At 37.2% G+C, this 12,854-nt stretch overlaps 1 protein-coding gene across 1 annotated transcript; it reads left to right on the top strand.

Moving 5' to 3' along the window:
• Positions 1-6,417: 6,417 nt before the first annotated feature.
• Positions 6,418-10,520, top strand: LOC139457550 (TPR and ankyrin repeat-containing protein 1-like). Its single transcript, XM_071238930.1, has 6 exons — positions 6,418-7,101; positions 7,504-7,701; positions 8,089-8,149; positions 8,350-8,562; positions 8,757-9,079; positions 10,428-10,520. The coding sequence occupies exons 1-6, from the start codon at positions 6,418-6,420 to the stop codon at positions 10,518-10,520; spliced, it is 1,572 nt and encodes a 523-aa protein (XP_071095031.1).
• Positions 10,521-12,854: the final 2,334 nt, after the last annotated feature.

Below are 12,854 nucleotides of genomic sequence, written 5' to 3'. Positions count from 1 at the left end.
GCTGGCGACACGTATTTGCATGCTGCTGTTGCTATTGCTTTCCTAACAAGTAAGAATTTACTCTGATATAATCACTAATGACACTGATTTGAATATAAGTATTTGATTTGTACTACTACTTGCACTACAATAGACATTATAAATATTAGTTCAATGAAATCAACAAAAGGAAAGATTTACCTGTTAAACGATTGATTAATCCATTAAATAGAAGATGTATATGGATGCTATTATATAAGTCATACTTTATCATTTCTTATGTATCATGGAGGGCCTCTCCTTGTACATGTAGGAATCATGAGTATATGTACATGTAAAAACAGATTTGAAATTTCCAGACTAATTTAATGATAGCTACCAGGTTAATCATGTTGAGATGTTTTCAGGAAAGTTGAACGTACTTAACTGGATGCTTGAAACCATTGTGCCATCACAAGGAGTGGATACCATCAAAGATAGTTCTGGGAGAACCATTTTCGACATGAATGAATATCTGATTAGCCCTCAGTTGCATCTTTACCTTGAACAATTTCGGGCTTCCACACCTTCAATATTTCGGAGGATCTACCAAACAGGTATTATACTTGAAAGATTCATACCCAGTCTCCGAATGTGTGAGTAATATGATAAAAGAGTTAGACATGGTAATTCAATGTACAATGTGTACAAATACTGTGGAGGATATCACTGTTGCACTATTGTATATGAATTGGGGCCTTTGCTTTCATTTATTTTTATTTTTCAGTGTCATCATTGCTTTCGACTGTTTTTACTATATTTCGCGAAGAAGAGCACCATACTGATGATGGTGTATTTCACTCAAAACAACTGCTATTGGACGAGGAATCTAAAGGAGTTGAATGTCAAAATGACAAACAATACAGCTATGCGTGTGTCCTTGTAGAACTAGGACACGTCAATAAGGCAGTGGCAGTATTTGTAGAGGTACTTCTGAAGAGAGACACACATGACAAGAAACATCTTACTAAAATGTGCCTGAATGGAATAGCCAACAATGCCTCAGTACAAGGTAATCAAACAAGCAAACAACTTGATACTAAATTCACCACATTAAACCCCAAAATGGGTGTTTCGCCTGTTAAACTTAGGGTTGACTTTTAGGGCCTTAGGGGGCACGGGTGGCCCAGTCGTCTAAGGCGCCGCGATTCGCTGTGCAGAGTTGCGTCCCTTGGGCACGCCAGAAACCTATGATTGCTGATTCGAATCCCGGTTCGCCCCTATTATGTTTCTAGGTTTGTCAGCACCATACCCGTGCTCGTTGGTTTCATCAAAGTGGTAAACGTCTGAGACCTGCATCACTTCGGGCTTTCCTCCCACATTAGGCTGACACGCCGCGAAATAACTAAAATACTGTTAAAAGCGGCGTTAAACCCAACTCACTCACTCACTTTAGAGCCTTCATCGCGGTATTGTGGTAGAAATGTATTGGCGCTTCAGTTACAAACTTTGATGGCCATAAGTTTTAAGGGTTGTGACCACATTGATTTGAAAACAGTATTGTCACAATGATTTCATGAATGCCTAATTCACTCATGTTTCTTGTTTGGTGTAGTTCAGTGTTTCTGTTTATGCCTTTAGAGATCACGTGTATTGACATGTCTGTTCTTGAAACCTTCACATGTAAATTTAGTGCTGAGGAAAAACATAATGGAAATATTTATGTTGTTTTTTTCCAATTCAGATTTTCCCCAAACGATTAATGGCCTAAACATCCAAGAAGTGTTAGGGCTGCTCAAAATGTTTGTAGAGAGGGGAAAGTGGTACCAGTTTGAAAGGCTGGTTTTCTCCTATGGTGAACACAAACATGGACGAAAAATGGCCCAAAACATATCTGTTTTGGCACTTATTCAGTGTAAGCTTTTTGACGGGTTTGAATCAAACAGACTTAGGATTCTGAAGATTTTTTTGGACCATGAAGCAAACATTGACAATTGTGACGTCGCTATTGAATCAGCTCTAAAAAAGAAGGAGTTTCGAGTTTTCTTCGCCCTTGTCCACCATGCAAGTCGCTCTTCCTCCATGATTACTACTGGTGGAGCAGCAGCTCTCGTGTTTTTACGTACAGGTACATAGTAGAGGTGGTTCTTATATAATGAGAGTCATCAAAGTTAAAAAGATATGATTTTTGGAGGGTTTGAGTATATATTGTACTCAGGTATAAACGCTTAACACTTAATAGTTCACAGGTTCATTTTGTTCTATCGTTATCAAAACATTTACCTCTGAGCGACTGTGAAAACAATTACTAGTTAAGTTTTGAGATAATATGTCTAGACTTCCATATAACCCGCGAGCTCCAAATATTTATTTAAAAGCATCACATATTATCTTTTAGCTTCGAAATATTTGTTTGACACCACGTCGTTTCTAACCAATGTGTAACTTCCCTTTTAACATTGAAAACATATTTTTAAGCCAACTTCATATCAAATGAAACTTGCAAACACTTGTTCTTGAAAAGACATGCATGCATATACATATGTTCAAATGTTTCTGGTCATTCTGGCATTTTTAGATATTGTGCAGAATAATTTTACACGAAAGTTAATAACTAAGGGTGTAGTGACAGTGAATATTTAGGGAACTGGTTTTCAGTTTATGATGTTAAAAAGCGATCAAGAATTCATTGTGCAAGCATCCAATAAAGACACATCAGGTATATAATTTATCAGGTGTATTGGATACAGAGTCATCCATAGTCTGTTTCAGAACATCACAGATGTACAGCTTTCTTAACTGCTGATACTAAATGAGCATCACAATAATGTTGCCATGTAAACAAATATTTAAGCGATTGCTCTTGGTAACTGAGGTTGTAAATATAAAACCAGCTGCATAACAGATCTACACTATTTCCGTCTTCTTGTTCCTATATGGAATAAGTACAATAACATTCCGGAGGAATTTCATAATATCCCTTTGTTGATATACTTGTGGTAAAACCATAACTACCTCCAAGACTATATTGGTCATTGCTGTTATATAGAGGATGACACGAGATACATGCAATATCTCTCCCTTCAATCCATGTTTATCGTTAGAGGCGACTAAATGGATCGGGTGTTCAGGCTCGATGACTTGGTTGATACATGGGCCTACCTTTAGAATACAGTACCACAAACTTTTCAAACACGTGATCATACCCAATGACGTAATTTGTAGTATTTTGTTGCCAGTCACACCGGCGAAACAATGACCTGTGAAGTCAGGGGTCATCGAGTGTGCATAAGCTCCTCCCAGTCAATGTCATTGAATACGCACTGCGATGTTGAGAGTTTTAAGTATTTGTTTACTAATTATAGCCTGCGGCGGCGCATTTTAGAGCAAGCATTAGTTTACGAAGCACTTTTATCTTTTATATATTTTTTATTTCGTTTTTCTCGTAATTCAAGTGGATAAAATGGTTATAAATGGGAACTAATAGAAATATATTATTTTTTCGGTTCATTCATTTTCATTATTATGCACAAGAATGAAGTTTATTAGAGATATTATATTGGCGCTGAACACATCCAAATGTCGCCAGTGTTAGGGTAGGTTACACCGAACTCTATCCTTAGCCCTTGGATCCGTTTACGATCAATCACCCCTTTACGATCATTAGGGTTAGGTTTATTGGCTATTATAGATTATATAACGGCTCCTAATATTCTTCACACAAAAACGTCGAGTAAAAAGGATGAAATGGTTTTGTGTCGAATACTTTGGCAACTGGAAACTGCCCTGGAGCATTCACACAAGCAACTTTCACCGGCTACATTATTTCAGTACTGATTCAAAAGCGAACAACTCACCGTTGTGTCGTCACTTGTCATGCTAATTCCCCCCTCGTTCCTTACTGTTATCCACATCATCCTTACAGTGTTCCCTACCTCACTTTTCTGTCACAAGAATCACCCGACGAATTATTAAATACCAAATCATTCATGCGTACTCGCGAGTTCGACGTCTGACGTCTGACGCCTGGAGCCGTTTTCATTTCGCGGCATATCGGCTCATTTCTCTCCACCCGGTATCTTGTACATTACGGAATGGGACGAGTGTGCCAAATGGCATCGGGATCATTCGTAAGTGTCCGTAGACTAAAGTCACGAGACACCATCCCTACTCGTAACCTTCGTAAGTGTCCGTCACCTATTCGACCCTTTTCGTTCAGTTCCGTAACGTCATAGGCATCACTAGGTAAATTTGCACTAAGTTGTGGACGTAGCTCAGTCGGTTAGCTGTCGGGCTAACAATCCGAAGGTCGCCGGTTCGCGTCCGACGGATTCTCGAAAAAATGGTTGCTTGTCTTGAGACATGTGACCTACGGCAGAGATCGTCCTCACGAGAATTTGTGGTACTGTTTTCTAAAGGTGCTCCGTGTATAGGTACATAGGTAATATGTTTATGTACAAAGGACATATAATGAATTTCTTTGCGTGCATATTTAAAATGCTTTTTACACCCAATTAAAATACTGAATAATTCGTTTGATAATATCTAAGTTATTTTCTGTGTGTTTGTAACTTGATATGTTTCCCCTAGGACACAGTGGTCTGGTGGACTTTCTGAATTTGTGCACTGGTTACCCATCATCCTCTCTATACATATCCCCTGAGAAAGCAACGTCAATTCGGAGAAACATCAAAGACGCTGTGTATTCAGTGAAAGCTGATGAATTCATCGCACATGTAAAGAACTACAGGACTCAAAAGAGCACTATATCTGATTCTGGTACAAGTCATCACGAGGGAACATCAAAACGAGATCACGCTGGATCTGTTCAAAGAGTGCAGCCTAAACAACAGCAAACAACCATTGCAGTAGAAACAAACTTAAGTGATGCAAGAATCTTAATAGAGAGAATGCTTCAGAAAATTCCAATTTATCATGAACAAAGTACCATCATCTCAACATATAGAGAAGTGAAGGTGACCGGGGATGCGGACACTAGGGAAGTGTCGGGGGCGGAGGAGATGTGTGACATACTGAATTTTGAAGGATTGGCGTGGGAGGTTGAATGCAGTTCTTGTGTTTGGAAACTGTTCAAACACAGGCCCTATTATCTGAAAAGGAAATTCATTCTTGTAATTCACAAACTTGCATCAGGACAATGGGATCCACCACTAAAGAAGGTGATCAAAGGTGACATGTCGGTGGAAATATATGAGGCAGAGTTAACAAAGGATGCACGAGTGATTTGGAAAATTGGCATTTCAAGAATGAAGGACACTCCATTATATACACAGGTCATTAGTATATTGGACATAGTATTTCATCATGACAACCTTAGAAGAGCTATTGACAAAGTGGCGGAAGCTCACCGAAAAGGACAGGAGTGCCAATGGACAAAGACGTTGAAGGGAATCAAGCACCAACAGTTTCTAGGGAAGAGGTCTGAAACTTACAGACAACCAGTGAGATATGAGGAAGAAAAGCAGGCAATTGATGCTTCTACTTGTGAACTGACACAACTTTATCCGCTGGTGGATGTAAGTGAAACTGCATTTCATATCTACCGGTTTCATTCTTTCACCACATCGATGGCAAAGTGTATAATTCAGGACAATTATACAGCTCAGTTTCCCTTTAAGCTCAGTGATGAAGAGCATGTGATTATCAACTCTAAACCTTATGAACCCATACTGCTTTTGGGGAGAAGTGGAACAGGGAAAACAACTTGCTGTCTCTACCGATTGTGGCAGAATTTCTGTTCCCAATGGAACACTGGTAATGAGACAGATGAACTGTCCTTAACAAAAACAGATATGCTTCAGACTTCTCTCAGAGAAAACACGGAACGCCCTTCGAGTCCTAGTCGTGGACAATGTGGTAAGTACATCTTAAGAAGTGAGTATAGAAATACACTTTTGTACTTTCCTTATTTCTTCCATAGTAAATGCCCAGTGTCAATCCTATAAAAGATGTATACATTAAGGTGTTCTTTTCATCATAGGATCTAAACGACCAGGTCATCTTCATCAGATATTTGTGACAAAGAACCATGTTCTATGTGCAGAGATCAAGAAACAATTTACAGAACTGTGTTATGGACAGGATAATACAATGCCCCATGGAAGTCATAATTGTGGGCCACTTCCCTCAAAATTTAAAGATGTCACTGATGTTAGTTTCCCTCTCATCCTTACTTCGAAGCAACTGCTGTTGATGCTGGATGCCTCCCTCGACCCGCCTCATTTCTTTGAAAGAAACGAAGATGGAAGTTTACGGGAAAACATAGAAGGTTGGAAAGATGAAGTTGATGTGTTGGATGACACTGTTGTTGATGTAGATGATTCACAGTCACCACGACGAACATATAAGGCTAAACATGCAAACCATTCAAGATTTATTACATTTGAAGTATTTGAAAGGAAAATCTGGCCAAGAATTTCTCAAACGTCATGTTTGAAAATGCAACCGTCTCTTGTGTGGACAGAGATTCTTTCCTTAATCAAGGGATCATTTGAAGCTATGTCAAAACAGGATGGACATCTTACATTAGATGAATATATTGATCTTGGGAGGAAGAAATCGCCGTTTTTTAGTGGAGAGAGGGACGTTGTATATGCCATCTATATGAAATACAAACGTTTCATTAGAAAAGAAGCTATGTTTGATGAGGCAGATGTAGTGTTTGACATTTATAAGAGATGCAAGGCTGGACTTGACATGCCCTGGACCATACATCAATTGTATGTGGATGAAACACAGGATTTTATCCAAGCAGAGCTGCTTCTTCTGATGAGTATTTCTCAAAACCCAAATGATATATTTCTCACAGGTGATACAGCACAGTGTATAATGAGAGGCATTGCATTTCGGTTCTGTGACATTCAGGCATGTTTTCATCATGTCAGAGAATGTTCTTCACCTGAGGCAAAAAGCCAGATAAATGTGCCAAAAATTCAAAAACTAATTTTCAACTACAGGTCCCATAGTGGAATACTCTCTCTTGCATCTTCTGTCTTGGACATTATGACAGAATATTTTAAAGAATCCTTTGATAGCTTGGAAAAGGATGTTGGATTGTTCCATGGAAAACCTCCACTTCTGCTAGAATTTTGCTCCTCACAAGATTTGGAAATGTTTCTCAAGGTATTTCAAGAGAGTATAAGTATTTTCTCTATTTTAGAACTTCGCTGAAGTATTGGAATGCACATAAGGTAGCAGCATGTGTATACTTTACAAGATGGGTATACCACAAGATAAATGTATAATATTATGTATTGTTACATACTTAATTGTATATTTGCTTAAGTAAACAACGTATATCATATGAATGAAGTCACCAGTTGTGCAGTGTAAAAAGGCAGTTTTAATTTAATACAAATCTTTTATCAAGAAAATATATATTAGTTGTTTTTTTAATTATTGGATACCTATTTAGAGTTGTTATTAACAGGCACCCATTAAAATCACAAGACAACATGGTCAATTAACATGGTATGTTGTATGTCAATGTCATACATATATGCTGTTTACATTTTATGCAAACAGAAATCTAGAGAATCTAAAGACACAGGACAAGGATCTATTATATTTGGATCCCATCAAGCCATTCTGGTTGCAAATCAGGAGGCCAAGGCCACTTTACCGACGGTATTCAAAGAAAATGCTAATGTCCTGACTATCTGTGAATGTAAAGGCCTTGAGTTTGATGACGTCTTATTGTACAACTTCTTCAAAGATTCACAGGTACAATAAATGTAAAACCTGTCATAAGACAGTATTTTCTCATGTACTATCATACTCATTTATATATAATACCAATGCCGTTTTTCTTCTTACAAAGATGCATGGTATGGCAAGCGTATTTTTCAATCCCATGCCGATTAGATATACATTGTACTTGCTTGACCTTACATTTCGTTACTGAAATGAATATAAGTAAGATGACCAATGTATGTGTGTGTGGAAAGTAGAATAAGAAGAAAGCTACATGGGTCACAAGATTCAGCTTGCAATTATTAAACTATATGCGTGTTGTAGTAAAAGTAATTAATTATACCAAATACGACAAGGGTAGCCGTTGTCATTAATTCATGTATGAGTGTATTACGTTTTGTCTTGTGTATTTCACAGGTGACAAAGGAGTGGAGGGTTGTAAAATCTTTCCAGGACAGCCTTGGGCTAGATTCCACAGGTACATTTTATCATCATTACGTTATCAAAAGGTAAATATTAGTAAATTACATATAAAGTCAAGCGCTACCAATATTTCCAAATGATATGGCACGATCGTTTCCCATACTGATCCATGTTCTTGTAAATATTAATATTCCATATTTCAGTGCATTGCAATAGTTCATTTATCTCATCTAGCTTGTTTCTTGCTTTACTCAGGAGATGACCTACATGTACGTGCGTTGGAGTTTGATGCATTAAAACACAAACTTTTGAACTCGGAGCTCAAATATCTTTACACAGCTTTGACCAGAGCCCGGTGTAATTTGTGGATCTATGATGAGGATAAGGATAAACGAGCTCCTATGTTTGCATACTTTAAGGCCAGGAAACTTGTCAGAGTTGTGTCAGAGAAATTCAGTGACACTTCAGGTCAGTATTTATGCATCTGTGTAGAATATAAAATAGCATGCAGTGTTGTCATTATACATACTGAAGACATCTGGTATATGCTAAACGTATTTTGTAACATAATTACCTGGTCGAACGCAACTCGTTGCTTTGTGTCACAATCGGCAACTGATTATAGTTCAATGAATTTATCGCATCTTATTTAATCTTTGTAGAAGAAGATGGTCTGAAATTTGCTAAAGCATCTAATGCTGAAGACTGGGTCCAGCAAGGAGACACATTCATGACACATCGTTTATATATGGATGCTGCAAAGTGTTACAGAAGAGCTGGCGACAATGATAAAAGACTTTCTGCAATAGCTTACAACAAAGCCGTGATAGCAATGACAGAAAGCGATGAAGCGAAACGGAAAAGCTACTTTCTATCAGCAGCAGCTGATTTTCTGAAGTGTAACAAAATAACTAAAGCAGGTACCTGTTTGCGGTATGCAGACGAATATGTACTTTCTGGGCTTGCCTATGAAAAGAATGAAGAGGTAAGTGTTTTGTTTTGTTTTCTGAATGAAGGTATAAAAATCGTTAGTCTTGCACCAGTGAGAACTAGTCCATGACAATTTCTGTGTGTATATCGGTTCTAATGGTAAGTGTGATCATATAGTGATGCTCTTGGTCGTTAAAGAGGTCGGGGTCATATTCGAAATTTGCATTTTGCAGCCAGCATCACTAATCTTGGGTAAACCAACCTCTATTGGCCAGAAATGCACGAATTCTTCGAGGCAGTTTGACTTATGATTCATTGAGAGTGGTGGGTGAGTTTTGACGTTGACGAACACGTCTGCCAAAGAAGTTCCAGGCGTGTTCAATGGAGGAAACTGAGTGTTGGCCATAGCATGACATGGATGTTTTGCTGCTGCAGGAATTGGGTTACAATCCTGACATGATAAGCATGTGCATTATCATTAAAGATGAAACGTTGCCTAACACGTTGTTCAAATGGCACCACACCTGGCGCAATACTGTTGCCCCGATATTTTTGACCTGTGAATCTGCCATGGACAATAAGGAGCGCAGTTCGGCCAGTCATTGTAATACCACTCTATTCCATTATGGACTCCCTTAAAATGTGTTTGATAAAGTGTCTTTGAGCGTTTGATTCCAAGAATCAATTTGATTCTGCTCACAACCGAGTCGAGGTGACAATGGTAAATCTGGCATATAACCTCTTGCTCGAACTGCCCGATCACACGTGCTACATGACTGTCATAATCCTGTATTTGAGACCTTGGTTTCCTCGGAAATGTTCTTGCCACATAAATAACTTACTTTTATTGCCAGACATTGGTGTATTTTCCTGAAGTTTCATCTAAACAAAATAATATCACCTACTTCCTTTTGGCATGTTACATAAATAAATAGTATGGTTGAGGGGAATACTACACCGATCATGATATATTAATGTAATTATCACTACACGTCCATTGAATAATCCACCCTATTGCTTGCCACCATTGTGATGACATTGTTGTTGCAGCTGATTCTGAGACATGAAATTCACTGACTGTTCTGAAAGTGCATATTAACAAGTACAATTTACGAAACTATTTATTTATCATATTATGCAGATCTGCGAAATTATCTATCAACCATTACATGGTTTAAGTCAGTAAAATCAATCGAATCGTTGGAGCTTGTTGATTCTGGGACCGGAATCAACAGATTCACATGGTTTTATCCAATACGTAAAGTGATAAATGATTGATACATGAACACAATATGCTTGTGAAATGTTTTTATGAATAATGGTTGCAGTGTGTTGACATGTTATGGTTGTTGTTATGGCAACAAATACCATTTGAGGGTTCAAGAGTACTTTATTTGTTTCAGTATGCAGCTGCAGCAAGGATGTACCGACAGGGTGGAGACTATGAAGCTGAAAGACGCTGCTGTGACCTGAAGAGATGTTTTCAGAATCGTTGAAACGTGCAGTCAACATAAGTGGAACTTGAGTACAAACTTAAGTAATTCTTGCCCAAATGAGAAACAACTACTTTTGTGTTGTCGTGGCAACGTGGAAGTCACTTGCTGTAAGGTGGTTACACGAGACATTTTGTCATAATACACAATACTGCAGATGTATCATTGCACAATCAGAAGTATAAATTAGTGTGTGTGTGTGTTTTGTCACTACGGTAGTTATAACATTGTAAATTTGTGTATCACTGGTGTTGAGATACTAATATGTATTTGTTCGTTTAACAGACGTTTTCAGACAATACACTAACAACGAGCATATGGGAGACAAGAAAGGAAATGTACAGTTTCTGATCGTTTGAGTTATATATGAGTGAATGCACTCTTTGCGTTATTTATAAAACATGAGATTTTATTGGTCAATGGTTCACCTATATGATTATTTTACTTCAACACTCAAGTACTTTAACTGGAGAAATTGTCAGTGATGATATGTAAATAAACATATTTCAAAGTAAAAATGCGAAACCAAACACACAGACACGGACATTATACCTTAGTAAGTTTTGTATGATTGACTGATTATCCTCTGACGTTCGAATATTACATGGTTCGTTAGAACGTTATGAATTATACAAAATCAAACGAGATCGATGCAGCTGAACAAAAATAGTTACACGAGAAAAGACATATTCTTAAGTACAATGTAAACAAGCATATACAAATGTCCCTGGAACGCTTTTGCCAGTTAGACTCTGTCATTGTATATAGGGGGCACGGGTGGCCCAGTAGCCTAAAGCACCGCAATTGCGTCCCATTGGGCACGCCAGAAACGTTTGATTTTTGGTTCGAATCCCGGTTCGCCCCGATTATGTTTCTAGGTTTGTCAGCACCATACCCGTGCTGGTGGGTTTCACCAAAGTGGAAAAACCTGCATCTCTTTTCCTCCCTCATCAAGCTGATAGACCGTGAAATAACTGAAAAACTGTTCAAAGCGGCGTTAAACCGCTTACTCACTCATTTGTATATAGTGACAGATGCTATGACAGTTATAAATTTAATGTTCCTCAAAACAGGCTGTCAAGACACCCAAACGGTGTCTTTCCAAATCCTAGAAGATTAATCACAAGTGTATCGTCGTCACCTGTATCAACGTCCTATATATTGTATGCACATATGAATGAACAGTTTATGTATCACACTTATTTCTCTGAATGAACACAGTTTATACTTTTGTACATAAATACATGCGTATGAACATCTTATGCTGCACATATCTCCAAACTACCATTATATGATGTAAGTAGAATAACTCCTGATCAATAGCATTGCTGCTATTGTAAAGTGGTTTTCAAAACTACATCTTCCAGGACTAAACAGTTTATATATACGTACATCCTAAATTATATGGGTATTTTCTGTACATAGATACACATACTTATCAATGAACCGTAAATTGTATATACAACCTATTTTTCCAAGTACGTAGTTTATTTTGTGTACTTTTAAATAGTATGTTGTAATGTATTTTAATCCAAATGAAATCAATTGTTTAACATGATACGTATGTTTATCTTTCAATAAATAATCTTTGCTGTAAATATTGATGACTGTATAACTCAGTGACCATTCTACATTTAATACACAATTCTATGTTTCATCCGTATCTAGATATGTGCGTTGCATTGAAATTGTATTTATTCTAGATACATGCACCACAAAATTGTCATTATCCATACGTACATCCTAGATTATATTGGTATTTTCTGTACATAGCTACAACTACTTACCAATAAACCGTAAATTGTACATATATACATATATCCCCAAGTACATAGTATATTTTGTGTTCTTTTAAATAGTATGTTGTAATGTATTTTAATCCAAATGAAATCAATTGTTTAACATGATACGTATGTTTATCTTTCAATAAATAATCTTTGCTGTAAATATTGATGACTGTATAACTCAATAAGCATTCTACATTTAATACACAATTCTATGTTTCATCCGTATCTAGATATGTGCGTTGCATTGAAATTGTACTTATTCTAGATACATGCACCACAAAATTGTCATTATCCATACGTACATTGTACATCTTAGATTATATTGGTATTTTCTGTACATAGCTACAACTACTTACCAATAAACCGTAAATTGTACATATATACATATATCCCCAAGTACATAGTTTATTTTGTGTACTTTTAAATAGTATGTTGTAATGTATTTTAATCCCAATGAAATCAATTGTTTAACATGACACGTATGTTTATCTTTCAATAGATAATCTTTGCTGTAAATATTGATGACTGTATAACTCAATGAGCATTCTAC

The sequence above is a fragment of the Haliotis cracherodii genome, unplaced genomic scaffold (assembly GCF_022045235.1).
Source record: "Haliotis cracherodii isolate W230 unplaced genomic scaffold, xgHalCrac1.p SCAF_1, whole genome shotgun sequence".
NCBI lineage: Eukaryota > Metazoa > Mollusca > Gastropoda > Lepetellida > Haliotidae > Haliotis > Haliotis cracherodii.
This window is presented reverse-complemented; position numbering and strand designations above follow the sequence as displayed.